We start from the raw sequence: 19,786 nt of genomic DNA, 5'->3' as shown, positions 1-19,786 counted from the left end.
AGTGATATGGAAGACCAGAAAGAACAGTATTCGGGGACAGGTGTCTGTGGATGTGGTGGGAATGCTGGAGGGAATTTTGGCAGCGAGACTAAAAGTTGACTTTGCCTATTATAAACTTGTCAATAATATTGATCTGTTTTTGAGTATATGGGGTATTCAGAGGCTGTTGTGTTTAGTTACTGTGGAGGAGGAATTGGAGTAGTGTTTTTAATTGATGTGTAACTGGTGTTTTGTATGAGTATTTATTGTGTGGTGGGCCCCCAGACCCAATAAAGATGATTTAAAACTCAAAACTCTCTCTCTCTCTCTCCCTCTCTCTCTCAGTCCCTCTCTCCGTCCAATGTCGCCATGGTAACAGTGCTGAGTGCACCCTCTCTACACTCCCCCTTTCTCGCTCGTCTTATTCAGACCAGATCTGTTATTTCCAGCTCTATATTCAGATGCACCATTTGTATTCTATTCTATGTTATACTGGTATGAGAGAGGACTTGATAGTTTTTAGTGTTTTATTTTTCTGTTATTTGTGTTTTTACAACGTGACTTTATAGCGTGACCTATCAATAGTCTGAACTTTCTGAGATGATCACAGTTTCTTAGATAAACAGGCCTCATAACTGCACAGCTATAAACAACTAATGTTATCATTCTCCTTCTTCGTGTCTTTCTTTGGCAGCAGCCCAACTAGCATGTCCTCCTCAGTGACTGCTTCCTGAGAATCAAGAGGACCAGAGCGAGAGCGTCCAATCACAACCAGGCCTCCACCAGCACATCTGTCCAGTGAGAGAGAGAGAGAGATAGAGAGAAAAGGAGTGCAGGAAGGAGAGGGGGAGAGAGTGAGAACAGTCGATGGATGCTGTCTGGATTGAGGGGACAGCGCATTCTTCATTAACGAGGAAAAGAAAGATTTCTAAATGGAGTCGAAGGATAGAAACTCGGCGGCAGGTAAGTCTTACCTCAGCTAATGTAAATGTATACCTTGGTAACGCAATGGGGTCCCACTTTACATCAAGTGGCACTATAATCAATGTATTTACGTGGTTATTACATAGGCAGGTACAGTGTGATTACATTGCAGGTACACATTAATAGTATTTACAACTCTTCTACCTGAGGGCGCTTTGCACAATTTCAAATATTTGCAAATGAAGTCACAATGGAGGTACATGTGTCATCTAGAACAGCAGGTATGGCCTAGGGTGAGATGGAGCCAAATAAAATTAAACTGTTCTGATGTTATCGCAGGTGTAGCAAAATGCTTTTGTCCCTAGTTCCAACAGTGCAGTAATAACTAACAATACAAAACAATACAGGCAAATACCATAAATGTAAAGAAAGGAAGGAAGAAATATGGGAATATTAGAATGAGCAATGTCAGAGTCCGGAATATAAATCTATATGTATATGATGGTGTGTATAGACATTATAGACACTATATGAATAGAAAATGTGTGTACAGCAGTAGTTGTATAGGATGAGCCTTGACTAGAATACAGTATATACATATGAAGTGGGTAAAACAGTATGTTAACATGACCAGTGTTCCATGACTCTGTACACAGGGCAGCAGCCTCTAAGCTGCAGAGTAGAGTACCGGGTGGTAGCGGGCCAGTAACAGTGACTAAGTTCAGGGCAGGGTGCTGGGCAGAGGCCTACAAAGGCATCATGTAAAAGCACAGGTTTTAGCACCACTTCATGTACAAGGGGACCAGAGGGGTATACTATGGTGGTGGTGGAGGTAAGAAGAGGATAGGAACACTGATACTGTATAGGATTGATTGTATAAGCCTAAATGGTTGGTTGATTGATTGATTTTCGACAATGAACACAGAATGCACTGTTGAGCTTTGTTCCTGTATGTGCTGATGACGCTGCGCTGTGTGTGTGTGTGTGTGTGTGTGTGTGTGTGTGTGTGTGTGTGTGTGTGTGTGTGTGTGTGTGTGTGTGTGTGTGTGTGTGTGTGTGTGTGTGTGTGTGTGTGTGTGTGTGTGTGTGTGTGTGTGCGTGTGTGTTGTGTATTCTGCGCTAGCCCTGTCTATGCTGATTATGTGGGGGAGAGAGTGGTGTCATGGTCATGAATATGGAGCACATTGAGGTTCTCAGTGTAATTTTTTGTGTTCACCATCAATTCCTTCCCGTTAAGACGAGTCAGCAGTGTCGTCCAACCCCTCTTCCAAGGACACCTCATATAACCACTTATACACCTCATCTCTCTGCCTCTTTCTCTCTCTCTCTTTCTCGCTCTTTCTGCCTCTCTCTGCCCCTCTCTTTCTCTGCATCTCTCTCTCTGCATCTCTTTCTGCCTCTTTCTCTCTCTTTATCTCTCTCTGCCTCTTTCTCGCTCTCTTGCTCTCTGCCTCTTTCTCTCTCTCTGCATCTCTCTCTGCATCTCTCTCTGCCTCTATCTCTCTGCATCTCTCTCTGCCTCTATCTTTCTCTCTCTCTCTCTTTTTTCTCTCTCTTTTTTCTCTATCCTCTTTCTCTCTTCTCTTTCTCTCGCTCTCTCTCTCTTTCTCTCTCTGCCTCGTTCTCTCTCTCTCTCTCTTTCTCTCTCTCTCTCTGCATCTCTCTCTGCCTCTGTCTCTCTCTCTGCCTCTGTCTCTCTCTCCTCCCTCTCCCTCATCTCTCCCCTTTCTCCCTCTTTCTATCTCATCTCTTGATCTCTTGTCTCTACTGCACTTCTCACTTTTCTTCATCCTTGTCCCTCTACTTCTCATCCCTCCCCTCCCTCTCCCTCTCTCATCCTCCTCTGCCCTCCTCTCTAGGGATGGTTTGTGAGAAGGGGATCCAGATCCTCCTCACCACCGTGGGGGCCTTTGCAGCCTTCTGCCTGATGACGGTTTCTATAGGGACGGACTACTGGCTGTACTCCCGCGCCTCCATCTGCAACAGCACCCGCAACCACTCAGACGACCCCCACAACAAGGACAAGAAGGACCCCGGAGCCCTCACCCACTCTGGCCTCTGGAGGATCTGCTGCCTGGAAGGTAGGCTACTTAAATGCTACTGACACACCATCTTGGATATGTGGTTGGAGTGGGAGAGGATGGATAGAGGGTAGACGGAAGCGTGTGTGTGTGTGTGTGTGTGTGTGTGTGTGTGTGTGTGTGTGTGTGTGTGTGTGTGTGTGTGTGTGTGTGTGATGTTGGAGGGGATGAGTTAGGACTGGTTCCATTTGAGCCTTTTGTTCTAATGTCCATTCTAGATTTAAAGGTACACGATGCAGAAATCACTCTGCCATTTCCTGGTTGCTAAAATTCTAATAGTTCGCCTAATTTTAGTTTATGTGACAAAACAAGCAGGTACAGTGTAGAGAATCATTGTACCATCTAAACCGCTATTTTCCATAACCCAAAAATATTGTATTTTCAGCTGTTTGAAGCTGGTGTACAAAACCAAAAGTGAAAGACGCAAAAACAAAACTTAAGAATGGGGAGCATAGAAATAGCTCATATAGAACAGATCTATCACTTTTTACTTTACTGACTTTATTGTCCCCATGGGGAGATTTTGTTGCAGTGTCATGCACATGTTTAAAGTGGCGTTTAATTACAAAACAAATTGACAATACAACTTTCATAACAGTTACATACCGATAAAAAGAGGCTAGCCTGCTGGCCTTTCTGGGTTGATAGGAAAATTAGCCAAAGCTATTTAGGAGGGATGTCACACCTGGCACAAGTTATTGTCTAGTTCCCTTTTTCCTGCCGAGGGGTGCCCTATACCTGCGCCAGAGGGGAGTGATACAAAGTCTGGGTACAGAGTGTGTCTTGGGTCTAAAATGATTTTAAACTTGCTTTCAATGAGAATGACAGATATATAACTCGCATTTCTATGTGAATTTGGTTGGGTCACCCAAAAAGTGCCATATTTAAGTTTTTATGAGATTAGATACTATAAATACTATGTATAATATATTGAATGTAATAGTTGGTTATATTGGTAATAGTTGGTAATAGCTGGTTATAGTTGGTAATAGCTGGTGTCATGACGTTGGCCTCTTTGGGTATAGCAACCCCCACCCCCCTTTCCATGCCTCCCCCTTGCCTCCTTCAACTAGTTGCTGTGGTCAGAGAGACGTCGTAAATTCCTGAGGATCTCCTCATGGACACACAGTATAAGAGGCAGAGTACATTTTCATAGAGGACAAAGGAATTCCTTCCACCTCACAGAACTTGAGGTACGAACAAATTTCATGTTCCCGGAGAAAGTATAAAAGATCGGTGAAGAATCCAGCTACGAACTGGTCTGTTTGTCACATCTTGGGGAAGCTCATGGGAGACGGTGTGGCCACATTACCATAACGCTGTTTATAATAGCCCCTTGTTGTATAAGATGAATGAGTGAGTATGATACTGTTTGTATAATTGTGTAATATAATTTTGGACTGTTTAATGAAGAAAAATACATTTCCCTTTTGATTTGAACTAAATCAGAGGACCGCCCCTGAGCCCAGTTAGGGTCAGGCCTCCTGGGACAGCCCTTTTCGTCCCTTCCGAATAAAACCCCCACTTGGGTTTTCAGCAGACGGAGCTTACCTCAGTTACAAGATGGCTAAAGGTTGCAGACCCTGTTTTTCTCCATTAGGAGGACAAAGGTTGTAGACCATTGCTGAATCTTTTAACCATACCATGTGGTTAAACTCTTAGACTATCGATACTGACTAAGAATAAGAACAAGTCTTTGATATTAATTACTAGTCTGCAGCTAGGAATTCGGTATTATTGAACGCAAAGAACGACAACCGCCGAAACATTCATTCTATAATGAAACGAATGAATGTCACTCTGAAATATCCACTACAACCACAACAGAGAGAGAGGGGGGGAGAGACGGAGAATTCTACAAAAGAAATGAACTTTTCACCAGCGATCAAGACGACACACTGAGCGTAAATATATATATTGATTGCAATTGTTCCCGAATGAGTGAGAGTTCAAGTGCAAAGGATTAGCATTTCAATTGTTATAATTATCACTTTGTAGTGACTTCTTAGTTGACCCCCACTTCCCCTTTTGTCTAAAAAGCCGCGATACCGGTTTAGCCCACTAGGGCACATTCTCCCATCATTTCTTGTAACCACATTTGCCTTGTTTGTTTGTTTGTTTATGCATTTCTGTGAATTACTTAGTTAGTAATAAATAAATGATTTAAGACAATTGATGTATGGATGGCTCATAGTGAAGACTGGGTTCGTGCAGATAACCAACAATTTACGACGTTTGGAATGAGACTAACGTGAGGTAAAGTAAATCATTCATTAATCAGAAGACTATGGATCAGATATGAAAATATCTGAAACGTTATATTAGGAAATTGTAACCTTGTAATCTGAATATTTTTCCTTGGTGCCCCAACTTCCTAGTTAATTAGTTGGTGCCCCGACTTCCTAGTTAATTACTAATTACAGAGAATCTTTGATAACAAATTAAGTCTTCAGTTAATGATAGTAAAGACACGACACTGGTAATAGCTGTTAATAAATGGTAATAGCTAGTAATAGGTGGTAATATAGGTAATAGATGGTAATAGCTGGTAATAGTTGGTAATAGCTGGTAATAGTTGGTAATAGCTGGTAATAGTTGGTAATATAGGTAATACTTGGTAATAGCTGGTAATAGCTGGTAATAGCTGGTAATAGTTGATAAAAGTTGATAATAGTTGGTAATAGCTGGTAATAGTTGGTAATAGTTGGTAATAGCTGGTATGATCAAAGTAAGGACTGTGGCCATTTTGGATCTGATGCAATTCCAGTGCAGACCTCATGTCTGTGTCCTAATGCACTTTAAAGGAATAAGGACTGAATGGAATGGAGGGTCCATTACAGGGAAGCTCAGGGTTGATGTTGTGCAGTTGTTTCGTGTGAGATGAGAGTGAATGGATGGTATGTTACCATATGTTTCAGTGGAATTATGTAGTCAGCAGTGCTGCCGTAAAGGTCATCACTCAGCAATGCACATGCTGAGTTTATGAGCTCCTTGGAAGATCTGGAACGTGGAAATGCTGGAAGAGGAAACTCTTTCCTAGACTTTCCCAGTGGACTGATGTTTCTGTTGAATGATTTTCAAGGAGCATCAAATCAATTGTTATTGGTCACATACACGTGTTTAGCAGATGTTATTGCAGGTGTAGTGAAATGCTTGTGCTTCTAGTTCCTACAATGCAGCAGTATCTTACAAGTAATATCTAATAATTTTGCAACATATACCTGTAACCCTCTCACCAGGCTCAAATTTGACTCTCACGATATTACCTTACATAGAATATCTCAACAGCATGGGATGTTAGGAGAGAAGGACATCTCCAATAAGAATCCCTGTTGTAAACTATCTAGGGTGATGACAACTAGGGTATTAACTTCAGATGGAATGATTATAGGTTTCTGTTATTGTATAAGGATATACTTTCCCATGCATTATATTCAATTGAGACAGTAAATGACTCCACCAAGGCAACATACATAAGTTTCAAGATGTGTATTATTACATTTTCAATGCACCACATCAAAATACATAAAAGTAATAATCCCCAATGAGTCGTGCACAACGCATGTCCAAATTATTTCAAGCTTTCTTAACCCGTTGGCGCGCGTTGGAGCTCAACAACAACAACAATGATGACACACTTAAAGTCCAGAAGCACCCCACCGTTGTAGTTACTCACCACTCGTAGGTATTCCCTCTGCGAAGTGTGGCAGTTCTGTGCAGGTTTCCTCACAAGATCCACAGCAAACACAGCTATCAATGCAGACAGTACTCTTAGCAGTAACAGATGGGAACATGAACTCGTTAATCTTTCCCAAGCAATTCTCTCTGTGTCACATGATGCAAGGCTAACCTCAAGGCTGTCCAATACCTCCACAATGAGAAGGTTGCTTCAGTCTTTTCTCTTTCTTAACAAAATTATAACAACTCTCTGATAAAATAAAATCGGTATGTCCCTTCAAAACTCAGTAGGTATGGGTTTTGTTCTATCTATTGTTCTATTATTGTTCTATTATTGTTCTATTATCGTCTTCTGTTATAATTCTTCTTCACCAACGGTCATAATGTAACGTTCATCCTTTTCTCAACGCCACTCTCTCTCTTTTTTTCCCAGGCCTCCTGTTAACCAGGTCAGCTCTCCCATGTTAAGCCACAGCTTAACAAGCGACCTCATTGGTCAAAACTTAAACTTAAAAGTAAACCAACCTATTCACTTATACATAAAATAAATATTTCATCAAAAGAAATGCATTAACCACATTACAATTCGGGAGCAATTCAATCACCTTTTAAATCTAATACCAATTAATTATAACAGATAATCTTAATCCCAATACACAGAAACCTAAGTAAAGGAATGGAATTAAGAATATATAAATATATGAACAAGCAATGTCAGAGTAGCATAGACTAACATACAGTAGAATAGTATAGAATACAGTATATACGCTACCGTTCAAAAGTTTGGGGTAACTTAGAACTGTCCTTATTTTTGAAAGAAAAACACTTTTTTTGTCCATTACAATAACATCAAATTGATCATGAATACAGTGTAGACATTGTTAATGTTGTAAATGACTCTTGTAGCTGGAAACAGATGGTTTTTTAATGGAATATCTACATAAGCGTACAGAGGCCCATTATCAGCAACCATCACTCCTGTGTTCCAATGGCATGTTGTGTTTGCTAATCCAGGTTTATCATTTTAAAAGGCTAGTTGATCATTAGAAAACCCTTTTGTAATTATGTTAGCACAGCTGAAAACTGTAGTGCTGATTAAAGAAGCAATAAAACTGGCTTTCTTTAGACTAGTTGAGTATCTGGAGCATCAGCATTTGTGGGTTCGATTACAGGCTCAAAATGGCCAGAAACAAAGACCTTTCTTCTGAAACTCGTCAGTCTATTCTTGTTCTGAGAAATGAAGGCTATTCATTCGAGAAATTGCCAAGCAACTGAATATCTCGTAAAACGTTGTGTACCATTCCCTTCACAGAACATCGCAAACTGTCTCTAACCAGAATAGAAAGAGGAATGGGAGGCCCTGGTGCACAACTGAGCAAGAGGACAGATACATTAGAGTGTCTAGTCCTCAACTGGCAGCTTCATTAAATAGTACCCACAATACACCAGTCTCAACGTCAACAGTGATGAGGCGACTCTGGAATTCTGGACTTCTAGAGAGAGTTGCAAAGAAAAAGCCATATCTCAGACTGGACAATAAAAAGAAAAAATTAAGATGGGAAAAAGAGCACATACACTGGACAGAGGAACTCTGCCTAGAAAGCCAGCATCCCGGATTCCTGCCACTCTGGATCATTACACCGGATCATTCTCCTGGAACAACGCAGCTAGCTAGCTGCAAACAAGTGGCTGCTGTTAGCTCTGTCCCGAAGCAGCACCATCTAACTTTGAGCTATCCTCGAGCTAGGCCCATATACCAGCTAATTCTAGGGATAAATTACCTCCTTTGCCCTTTATTGTTGACACGGAGCCCCACCGATCCATCACGACTGGACTGCCGCCGTGATTGCCCGATGTGGTCTCAACAGGCTATTCTGTTACGATGTCGCCGAAGAACCATCTACTAGCCCCCGCCCGCTAGCTTTTCTGAACACTGTGTCCCCTGCTCGCCTAGCGTAGTAGTGACTACCAAACAGCACCCTGACTCACCTATTGCTGCTCTTTTGAATCTATGATCACACAGCTGATTCCCCCTGGACTGTTTAAATAGCACGGTACCTCATTTTACATTTACATTTAAGTCATTTAGCAGACGCTCTTATCCAGAGCGACTTACAAATTGGTGAATTCACCTTCTGACATCCAGTGGAACAGCCACTTTACAATAGTGCATCTAAGTCATTAAGGGGGGGGGTGAGAAGGATTACTTATCCTATCCTAGGTATTCCTTGAAGAGGTGGGGTTTCAGGTGTCTCCGGAAGGTGGTGATTGACTCCGCTGTCCTGGCGTCGTGAGGGAGTTTGTTCCACCATTGGGGGGCCAGAGCAGCGAACAGTTTTGACTGGGCTGAGCGGGAACTGTACTTCCTCAATGGTAGGGAGGCGAGCAGGCCAGAGGAGGATGAACGCAGTGCCCTTGCTTGGGTGTAGGGCCTGATCAGAGCCTGGAGGTACTGCGGTGCCGTTCCCCTCACAGCTCCGTAGGCAAGCACCATGGTCTTGTAGCGGATGCGAGCTTCAACTGGAAGCCAGTGGAGAGAGCGGAGGAGCGGGGTGACGTGAGAGAACTTGGGAAGGTTGAACACCAGACGGGCTGCGGCGTTCTGGATGAGTTGTAGGGGTTTAATGGCACAGGCAGGGAGCCCAGCCAACAGCGAGTTGCAGTAATCCAGACGGGAGATGACAAGTGCCTGGATTAGGACCTGCGCCGCTTCCTGGGTGAGGCAGGGTCGTACTCTGCGGATGTTGTAGAGCATGAACCTACAGGAACGGGCCACCGCCATGATGTTGGTTGAGAACGACAGGGTGTTGTCCAGGATCACGCCAAGGTTCTTAGCGCTCTGGGAGGAGGACACAATGGAGTTGTCAACCGTGATGGCGAGATCATGGAACGGGCAGTCCTTCCCCGGGAGGAAGAGCAGCTCCGTCTTGCCGAGGTTCAGCTTGAGGTGGTGATCCGTCATCCACACTGATATGTCTGCCAGACATGCAGAGATGCGATTCGCCACCTGGTCATCAGAAGGGGGAAAGGAGAAGATTAATTGTGTGTCGTCTGCATAGCAATGATAGGAGAGACCATGTGAGGTTATGACAGAGCCAAGTGACTTGGTGTATAGCGAGAATAGGAGAGGGCCTAGAACAGAGCCCTGGGGGACACCAGTGGTGAGAGCGCGTGGCGAGGAGACAGATTCTCGCCACGCCACCTGGTAGGAGCGACCTGTCAGGTAGGACGCAATCCAAGCGTGGGCCGCGCCGGAGATGCCCAACTCGGAGAGGGTGGAGAGGAGGATCTGATGGTTCACAGTATCGAAGGCAGCCGATAGGTCTAGAAGGATGAGAGCAGAGGAGAGAGAGTTAGCTTTAGCAGTGCGGAGCGCCTCCGTGATGCAGAGAAGAGCAGTCTCAGTTGAATGACTAGTCTTGAAACCTGACTGATTTGGATCAAGAAGGTCATTCTGAGAGAGATAGAGGGAGAGCTGGCCAAGGACGGCACATTCAAGAGTTTTGGAGAGGAAAGAAAGAAGGGATACTGGTCTGTAGTTGTTGACATCGGAGGGATCGAGTGTAGGTTTCTTCAGAAGGGGTGCAACTCTCGCTCTCTTGAAGACGGAAGGGACGTAGCCAGCGGTCAGGGATGAGTTGATGAGCGAGGTGAGGTAAGGGAGAAGGTCCCCGGAAATGGTCTGGAGGAGAGAGGAGGGGATAGGGTCGAGCGGGCAGGTTGTTGGGCGGCCGGCCGTCACAAGAAGCGAGATTTCATCTGGAGAGAGAGGGGAGAAAGAGGTCAGAGCACAGGGTAGGGCAGTGTGAGCAGAACCAGCGGTGTCGTTTGACTTAGCAAACGAGGATCGGATGTCGTCGACCTTCTTTTCAAAATGGTTGACGAAGTCATCTGCAGAGAGGGAGGAGGGGGGAGGGGGAGGAGGATTCAGAAGGGAGGAGAAGGTGGCAAAGAGCTTCCTAGGGTTAGAGGCAGATGCTTGGAATTTAGAGTGGTAGAAAGTGGCTTTAGCAGCAGAGACAGAGGAGGAAAATGTAGAGAGGAGGGAGTGAAAGGATGCCAGGTCCGCAGGGAGGCGGGTTTTCCTCCATTTCCGCTCGGCTGCCCGGAGCTCTGTTCTGTGAGCTCGCAATGAGTCATCGAGCCACGGAGCGGGAGGGGAGGACCGAGCCGGCCTGGAGGATAGGGGACATAGAGAGTCAAAGGATGCAGAAAGGGAAGAGAGGAGGGTTGAGGAGGCAGAGTCAGGAGAAAGGTTGGAGAAGGTATGAGCAGAGGGAAGAGATGAAAGGATGGAAGAGGAAAGAGTAGCGGGGGAGAGAGAGCGAAGGTTGGGACGGCGCGATACCATCCGAGTAGGGGCAGTGTGGGAAGTGTTGGATGAGAGCGAGAGGGAAAAGGATACAAGGTAGTGGTCGGAGACTTGGAGGGGAGTTGCAGTGAGGTTAGTGGAAGAACAGCATCTAGTAAAGATGAGGTCGAGCGTATTGCCTGCCTTGTGAGTAGGGGGAAGGTGAGAGGGTGAGGTCAAAGAGGAGAGGAGTGGAAAGAAGGAGGCAGAGAGGAATGAGTCAAAGGTAGACGTGGGGAGGTTAAAGTCGCCCAGGACTGTGAGAGGTGAGCCGTCCTCAGGAAAGGAGCTTATCAAGGCATCAAGCTCATTGATGAACTCTCCGAGGGAACCTGGAGGGCGATAAATGATAAGAATGTTAAGCTTGAAAGGGCTGGTAACTGTGACAGCATGGAATTCAAAGGAGGCGATAGATAGATGGGTAAGGGGAGAGAGAGAGAATGACCACTTGGGAGAGATGAGGATCCCGGTGCCACCACCCCGCTGACCAGAAGCTCTCGGGGTGTGCGAGAACACGTGGGTGGACGAAGAGAGAGCAGTAGGAGTAGCAGTGTTATCTGTGGTGATCCATGTTTCCGTCAGTGCCAGGAAGTCGAGGGACTGGAGGGAGGCATAGGCTGAGATGAACTCTGCCTTGTTGGCCGCAGATCGGCAGTTCCAGAGGCTACCGGAGACCAGGAACTCCACGTGGGTCGTGCGCGCTGGGACCACCAGATTAGGGTGGCCGCGGCCACGCGGTGTGGAGCGTTTGTATGGTCTGTGCAGAGAGGAGAGAACAGGGATAGATAGACACATAGTTAACAGGGTACAGAAGAGGCTACGCTAATGCAAAGGAGATTGGAATGACAAGTGGACTACACGTCTCGAATGTTCAGAAAGTTAAGCTTACGTAGCAAGAATCTTATTGACTAAAATGATTGAAATGAAACAGTACTGCTGGAATAGGCTAGCTGGTAGTGGCTGCGATGTTGACACTACACTAATCAAGTCGTTCCGTCGAGTGTAATAGTTTCTACAGTGCTGCTATTCGGGGGCTAGCTGGCTAGCTAGCAAGGTTGATTGCGTTCCGTTACTTAAAAGAACGACAATAGCTGGCTGGCTAACCTAGAAAATCGCTCTAGGCTACACAATTGTCTTAGATACAAAGACGGCTATGTATCTAGCTAGCTACGATCAAACAAAACAAACCGTTGTACTGTAATAGTTACTACGGTGCTGCTATTCAAACAGTAGAAGAACGACAATAGCTGGCCAGCTAACCTAGAAAGCTAACCTAGAAAATCGCTCTAGACTACACAATTGTCTTAGATACAAAGACGGCTATGTAGCTGGCTAGTTTACTTGTCGGCCCCAGCCTCGAACTCAGGTCCTGTATGTACCTAACTGACCCGCTCTGCCCATTCATTGACTTCTGTAACCGTAAAAGCCTTGGTTTCATGCATGTTAGCATCAGAAGCCTCCTCCCTAAGTTTGTTTTATTCACTGCTTTAGCACACTCCGCCAACCCTGATGTCCTAGCCGTGTCTGAATCCTGGCTTAGGAAGGCCACCAAAAATTCTGAAATTTCCATCCCCAACTATAACATTTTCCGCCAAGATGGAACTGCCAAAGGGGGTGGAATCTACTGCAGAGATAGCCTGCAGAGTTCTGTCATGCTATCCAAGTCTGTGCCCAAACAGTTTGAGCTTCTACTTTTAAAATCCACCTTTCCAGAAATAAGTCTCTCACTGCTTCCGCTTGTTATAGACCCCCCTCAGCCCCCAGCTGTACCATGGACACCATATGTGAATTAATTGCCCCCTATTTATCTTCTGAGTTTGTACTGTTAGGTGACCTAAACTGGGATATGCTTAACACCCTGGCCGTCTTACAATCTAAACTCGATGCCCTCAATCTCACACAAATTATCATGGAACCTACCAGGTACAACCCTAAATCTGTAAACACGGGCACCCTCTTGGATATCATCCTGACCAACCTGTCCTCTAAATACACCTCTGCTGTCTTCAACCAGGATCTCAGCGATCACTGCCTCATTGCCTGCATCCATAATGGGTCCGCGGTCAAATGACCACCCCTCATTACTGTCAAACTCTCCCTAAAACACTTCAGTGAGCAGGCCTTTCTAATCGACCTGGCACGGGTATCCTGGAAGGATATTGACCTCATTCCGTCAGTAGCGGAGGCCTGGTTATACTTTAAAAGTGCTTTCCTCACCATCGTAGATAAGTATGCCCATTCAAAATAAATTTAACTAAGAACAGATATAGCCCTTGGTTCACTCCAGACCTGACTGCCCTTGACCAGCACAAAAACATCCTGTAGCGTACTGCATTAGCATCGAATAGCCCCCACGATATGCAACTTTTCAGGGAAGTTAAAGTTGCATACCCCCCACAGCAACTTGCCCAAGCCTCCCCATTTCTCCTTCACACAAATCCAGATAGCTGATTTTCTGAAAGAGCTGCTAAATCTGGACACCTATAAATCAGCTGGGCTAGACTATTTAGACTATTTACCCTCTCTTTCTAAAATTATCCGCCACAATTGTTGCCACCCCTATTACTAGCCTGTTCAACCTCTCTTTCGTATTGTCTGAGATCCCTAAATATTGGAAAGCTGCCACGGTCATCCCCCTCTTCAAAGGGGAGACATTCTAGACCCAAACTGTTACAAACCTATATCTATCCTACGCTGCCTTTCGAAAGTCTTCGAAAGCCAAGTTAACAAACAAATCACGACCATTTCGAATCCCACTGTACCTTCTCCACTATGCAATCTGGTTTCCGAGCTGGTCATGGGTGCACCTCAGCCACGCTCAAGGTCCTAAATGATATCATAACCACCATCGATAAAAGACAATACTGTGCAGCCGTATTCATCGACCTGGCCAAGGCTTTCGACTCTGTCAATCACCACATTCTTATCGGCAGACTCAACAGCCTTGGTTTCTCAAATTACTGTCTCGCCTGGTTCACCAACTACTTCTCAGACAGAGTTCAGTGTTTCAAATTTGAGTGCCTGTTGTCCGGACCTCTGGCAGTCTCTATGGGGCTGCCACAGGGTTCAATTCTCGGGCCCTCTCTTTTCTCTGTATAAATCAATGATGTCGCTCTTGCTGCTGGTGATTCTCTGATCCACCTCTACACAGATGACACCATTCTGTATACTTCTGGCTCTTCTTTGGACACTGTGCTAGCTAACCTCCAGTTGAGCTTCAATGCCATACAACTCTCCTTCCGTGGCTTCCAACTGCGCTTAAATGCAAGAAAAACTAAATGTATGCTCTTCAACCAATCGCTGCCCGCACCCGCCTGCCCGTCTATCATCACTACTGACTACCCTCGTAAAACTGACTACCCTTGACTTCGGCAATATCATTTACAAAATAGCCTCCGACACCAGCAAATTGGATGCAGCCTATCACCGTGCCATCCGTTTTGTCACCAAAGCCCCATATACTACCCACCACTGCAACCTGTATGTTGTCGTTGGCTGGCCCTCGCTTCATATTAGTCGCCAAACCCACTGGCTCCAGGTAATCTATAATTCTTTGCTAGGTAAAACCCCACCTTATCTCAGCTCACTGGTCACCATAGCAGCACCCACCCGTAGCACGCGCTCCAGAAGGTATATTTCACTGGTCACCTCCAAAACCAACAACTCCCTTTGGCCGCCTTTCCTTCCAGTTCTCTGCTGCCAATGACTGGAATTAATTGCAAAAATCACTGAAGCTGGAGACTTATATCTCCCCACTAACTTTAAGCATCAGCTGTAAGAGCAGCTTACTGATCATTGCACCTGTACATAGCCCATCTGTAAATAGCCCACCCAACTACCTCATCCCCATATTGTTATTTATTTTGTTGCTCCTTTGCACCCCAATATCTCTACTTGCACATTCATCTTCTGCACATCTATCACTCCATTGTTTAATTGCTAAATTGTTATTATTTCGCCACTATTGCCTATTTATTGCCTTACCTCCCTAATCATACTTCATTTGCACACACTGTATATAGACTTTTCTATTGTGTTATTGACTGTACGTTTGTTTATCCCATGTGTAACTCTGTGTTGTTTGTGTCGCACTGCTATGCTTTATCTTGGCCAGGTTGCAGTTGTAAATGAGAACTTGTTCTCAACTGGCCTACCTGGTTAAATAAAGGTTGAAAAAAATAAATGAAAAAAAATGTGTATATAGGTAGCAGCCTCTCTATGTTAGTGGTGGCTGTTTAACAGTCTGATGGCCTTGAGATAGAAGCTGGTTTTCAGTCTCTTGGTCCCAGCTTTGATGCACCTGTACTGACACCACCTTCTGGATGGTAGCGGGGTGAATAGGCAGTGGCTCGGGTGGTTGTTGTCCTTGATGATCTTTTTGGCCTTGTGACATCGGGTGCTGTAGGTGTCCTGGAGGGCAGGTAGTTTGCGCCCGGTGATGCGTTGGGCATAAGAACAACAGCTTTAGAGTGGGTTCACATGAAGTTAAAGAGGTCTGAACTGTGTCTGTGGAGAGAGCTAGTACAGTGCAGGCACTTTATCTATGAACACTGGATGTTTGTGGAGATTGTCATTTCTACCATTCAAATGAATTTGTCATAAGGATACCACTTCTTCCCTGAACTAAGGATGACCCCAGTGGTGAAGTAGGGAACAGGAGCTGATGGTCTAGATGTACAGTATACAGTGTTCCTCATGTTCCATTGTGTCAGCAGATCAGGAAGTTGAAATCACCTGAAAAGAACCCCTCTCATCTCACCCCATTCCTTCCATCACTGTATTTAATATATAACCTACCTTACACGCATCACCCACTAGCACTGTGCTCACCAACCATGTGTTGGAAACCTGATTCAACTAGATCCATAAAGCATTTGATAAGCTGAATCGGGTATATTACAGCTGGCCCTACAAACTCACTGCAGACCCTGTTGCCCAACCCTGCACCAGCCCAGTGATTTAACTGACGGGGTCTCTGAAAATGACAGTAGCCATCACGCCATCTTCACTCAGTCACTGCGGCACAAGCAGCGCATTTATAATAATTTAACTGCTCTGACATACAGGCTTTAGAAGGGGGAATACAGGACAGGACTGGATAGGACAGAATAGAACAGAATAGGACAGTAGTTGAAGCTGAATGAATGGTGTTAGCTAGCTGCCGTATGTTTGTAGTCCCGTCACTACTCCTCTATAAGGCATGCAGGGTAAGTTCCATCCTTGGCCTGGTCATTGTGCAAAGCACATTTGTCCTCATCTCTAAGCTTCCTGATAACAAAGCAGCCAATTAGAGATAAGCCCCAGCCCTCACAGCATTGCTGCAGTGCTCCTCTCTCTCTCTCTCTCTCTCTGTCTGTCTGTCTGTCTGTCTGTCTGTCTGTCTGTCTGTCTGTCTGTCTCTCTCGCTCTTCTCACTAACTCCCTCTGTCTATGCCTCTCTCTCTCTGCTCTCTCTCACTCTTCTCACTAACTCCCTCTGTCTCTGCCTCTCTCTCTGCTCTCTCTCTTTACTCTCTCTCCCTCTGCTCTCTCTCTGCTCTCTCTTTACTCTCTCTGCTCTCTCCCTCCCTCTCTCTCTCTGCTCTCTCTCTCTGCTCTCTCTCTTTACTCTCTCTGCTCTCTCGCTCTTCTCGCTAACTCCCTCTGTCTCTGCCTCTCTCTGCTCTCTCTCTTTACTCTCTCTCCCTCTCTGCTCTCTCTCTGCTTTCTCTTTACTCTCTCTCTGCCCTCTCTCCCTCCCTCTCTCTGCTCTCTCTCTATCTCTCTCCCTCTCTTTACTCTCTCTCTGCCCTCTCTCCCTCCCTCTCTCTCTGCTCTCTCTCTCTCTTTACTCTCTCCACCCTCTTTCTCTCCCTCTCTCTCTGCTCTCTCTTTCTCGCTCTTCTCACTCTCTCCCTCTGTCGTCTCTCTGCCTCTCTCATACCTCTGTCTGCTATCTCTCCCTTTACACTCTCTCTTCCCTCCCCACTATTTCTCTCGCTCGCTCTCTCTTTCTCCCTCTCTTTTCCCCTCTCGCTCTCTTTTCTCTCTTTCTCTCTCTTCTCTCTTTCTCTCTGTGGTGGAGTGGAGCCTTCAGTGCTTTGGTATGGCTTAGAGGTCAAGTATCCTTGATGTCTGTAGAGTATTGAGTCAAGATGGGTGCTCAGAAGACGTGCAGTGATGCACTGAAGTGTAGGTGCAATGGAAACGGAGGACATATTGGCTCTAAAAGATTTAAGCCCGCGGGTGGATGTCACACCTTGCTGTGTTAGGGGCCGAAGGAGTGAGTGGATGGGGTATTATCTGATTCTGCAGGTTGAGACAATTCCAGATTTGTATTTGTATTTAATTGTACCTTTATTTAACCAGGCAAAATACTAGTAGGTCAGTACAGTCTCTCCCTTAGCTTTTAGTCGAAGGCCCCTGACATCACATTGTGGGCTGCAAATATTCAATATTCAACTGAAACCAATGGAGAGCAAGAGTTTTATGTGCATGGCATCAGACAAGCCACCATTCAACAGCAGTGATATGAGTGTTGATGCTTTAGATTGAATGCTGTTGTGGTGCTGGTTCAAATAGAGAACACTGATCTTTGGGGCAGTACTTAGAGGCAGCCTCTACTGCCCATGTAGGTCAGTGTCACTCTCCAGTACTTTTCTTACAGAGTTACCAGGTAAGTGAATGGGAGTGAGTGAAACTCAGGTCATTTTGGCTCTATCCAGCTGTTTCTCTGTTTCCAGAGTAGTAAGTACAGCTGTAGAGTAGTTGCTCCCGAGACACTGGTTTTCCCACCTAATGGTTGGTTTAGAGCCAAAATGGCGTCTGTCAGGGGGTTTAGCTGACACCCTCCTCTGTGCCCCCATCTCTTTCTTTACAGACTACCATGGAAATAAAAGAACTATGAGAAAGAGACAAGCTCACCCCACATCTGTCCTTCTCTCCCTCCTCCGTCTGTCTCATCATTCCATCACTCCAACTCTCTCACAATCCATCCATCAGCCAGCACCAGTCGTGTGCTGTCATCACCGTGCGTCCGTCCGTCCATCTGTCTGTCTGCAATAGAGCCACAAGACCCCAGCGGGTAGCTATCTGTCTGCCTGTCTGCCTGTATGGATGGCTCTCTGTGTTGGGGTGTGTGTGGGGGTGAGTTAGTGTGTTCATTCAGTTACTGCATGCTCTTATTCAGGAAGGACCACAGTGAAATTACTATTTTTAAGTGAATATTGGTAGCTGTGGTTCACTCTAAATAAAACCTTTCTTATTAGAACTATACATACATATATGCTGGTACCCTTTCTAGATTAAATTTGTATTTTTCTACCCAGCACCTGATGACAAATCATGTATGTATGTGAGTGTGATACTAATGAAATACTGCATGACCTTAACGGGTCAAGGACATCTGATCTAGAATCAGTTCCTAAGGGCAGAGAGTGTGGATGTTTTGTGTTGAGGATGCGCACTGTTCTGTCCTCAGACCTACCTGGGAAGGGTGAACAATGACAGGACAGAACCTGAGGCACAACCAGTCTGCAATTTCTCTCATGCCTTTTTCTCTTCCTCTTTCTCTCTTGCTCTCTTTTTATATGCTAATATAAACTGCTGTTTCTTTTTCTGATGAATCTCTGTGGAGTGGAGCTGATGCATGTGCTGATGTATAAAATGTGTGCGCGCATGTGTGTGTGTGTGTGTGTGTGTGTGTGTGTGAGATAGAGTATTCTGTTCTAACACCCCCCCACCCCTCCCTCTCTCTCTCTCTCTTTCAGGGGTGAAGAGGGGAGTGTGTTCTCAGATCAACCACTTCCCTGAGGATGCTGACTTTGACCATGATGGGCCTGAGTATGTTCTACGTAAGTCAACATCTGATGGACCTGAGGAGGTGGAGGTGGAGGTGTTATTAGTCACATGAGCCGAGTACAACAGGCCTTACCGTGAAATGCTTACTTACAAGCCCTTAACCAACAATGCAGTTCAAGAAAGAGTGAAGAAAATATTTACCAACTAAAAGTAAAAAATGATAAAAAGTAACACAATAAAATAACAATAACGAGGCTCTATACAGGGGGTACCGGTACCGAGTCAGTGTGGAGGCTATATACAGGGGGTACCGGTACCGAGTCAATGTGGAGGCTATATACAGGGGGTGCCGGTACCGAGTCAGTGTGGAGGCTATATACAGGGGGTACCGGTACCGAGTCAGTGTGGAGGCTATATACAGGGGGTACCGGTACCGAGTCAATGTGGAGGCTATATACAGGGGGTACCGGTACCGAGTCAATGTGGAGGCTATATACAGGGGGTACCGGTACCGAGTCAATGTGGAGGCTATATACAGGGGGTACCGGTACCGAGTCAGTGTGCGGGGGTACAGGTTAGAGGTGACTTGTACATGTAGGTTGGGGTGAAGTGACTATGCATAGATAATAAACAGCGAGTAGCAGCAGTGTAAAAACAAATGGGTGTCAATGTAAATAGTCTGGTGGCCATTTAATGAATTGTTCAGCAGTCTTATGGCTTGGGGGTCGAAGCTGATAAGGAGCCTTTTGGACCTAGACTTGGTGCTCCGGTACCGCTTTCCGTCCGGTAGCAAGAGAACAGTCTATAATTTGGGTGGCTGGAGTCTTTGACTATTTTTTGTGGTCTAAAATTAAAATCATTTGAATCAGGTGTGTTGGGCAGGGCTGGAACAAAACCCTGCACACACCGTTGCCACCCCCAGGACGGGAGTTCCCCATAACTGATACACAGCCGTAACTCATCCACAACTGTAAACCACTTTTTACAGAAGCCT

The 19,786-nt window shown here is 45.4% G+C and overlaps 1 protein-coding gene across 1 annotated transcript in view; it reads left to right on the top strand.

The window, feature by feature from the left end:
* LOC135520638 (voltage-dependent calcium channel gamma-4 subunit-like) overlaps window positions 1-19,786 on the top strand; it is a 91,289-nt gene that overhangs the window by 67,285 nt on the left and 4,218 nt on the right. Inside the window, exons 2-4 of the mRNA XM_064946339.1 lie at window positions 674-942; window positions 2,763-2,984; window positions 18,762-18,845. Of these exons, the coding sequence (XP_064802411.1) occupies window positions 912-942; window positions 2,763-2,984; window positions 18,762-18,845 (337 nt within the window). The 5' untranslated portion in view covers window positions 674-911. The remainder of the gene's footprint in view (window positions 1-673; window positions 943-2,762; window positions 2,985-18,761; window positions 18,846-19,786) is intronic.

This window comes from Oncorhynchus masou, chromosome 29 (assembly GCF_036934945.1).
Source record: "Oncorhynchus masou masou isolate Uvic2021 chromosome 29, UVic_Omas_1.1, whole genome shotgun sequence".
Lineage (NCBI taxonomy): Eukaryota > Metazoa > Chordata > Actinopteri > Salmoniformes > Salmonidae > Oncorhynchus > Oncorhynchus masou.
This window is presented reverse-complemented; position numbering and strand designations above follow the sequence as displayed.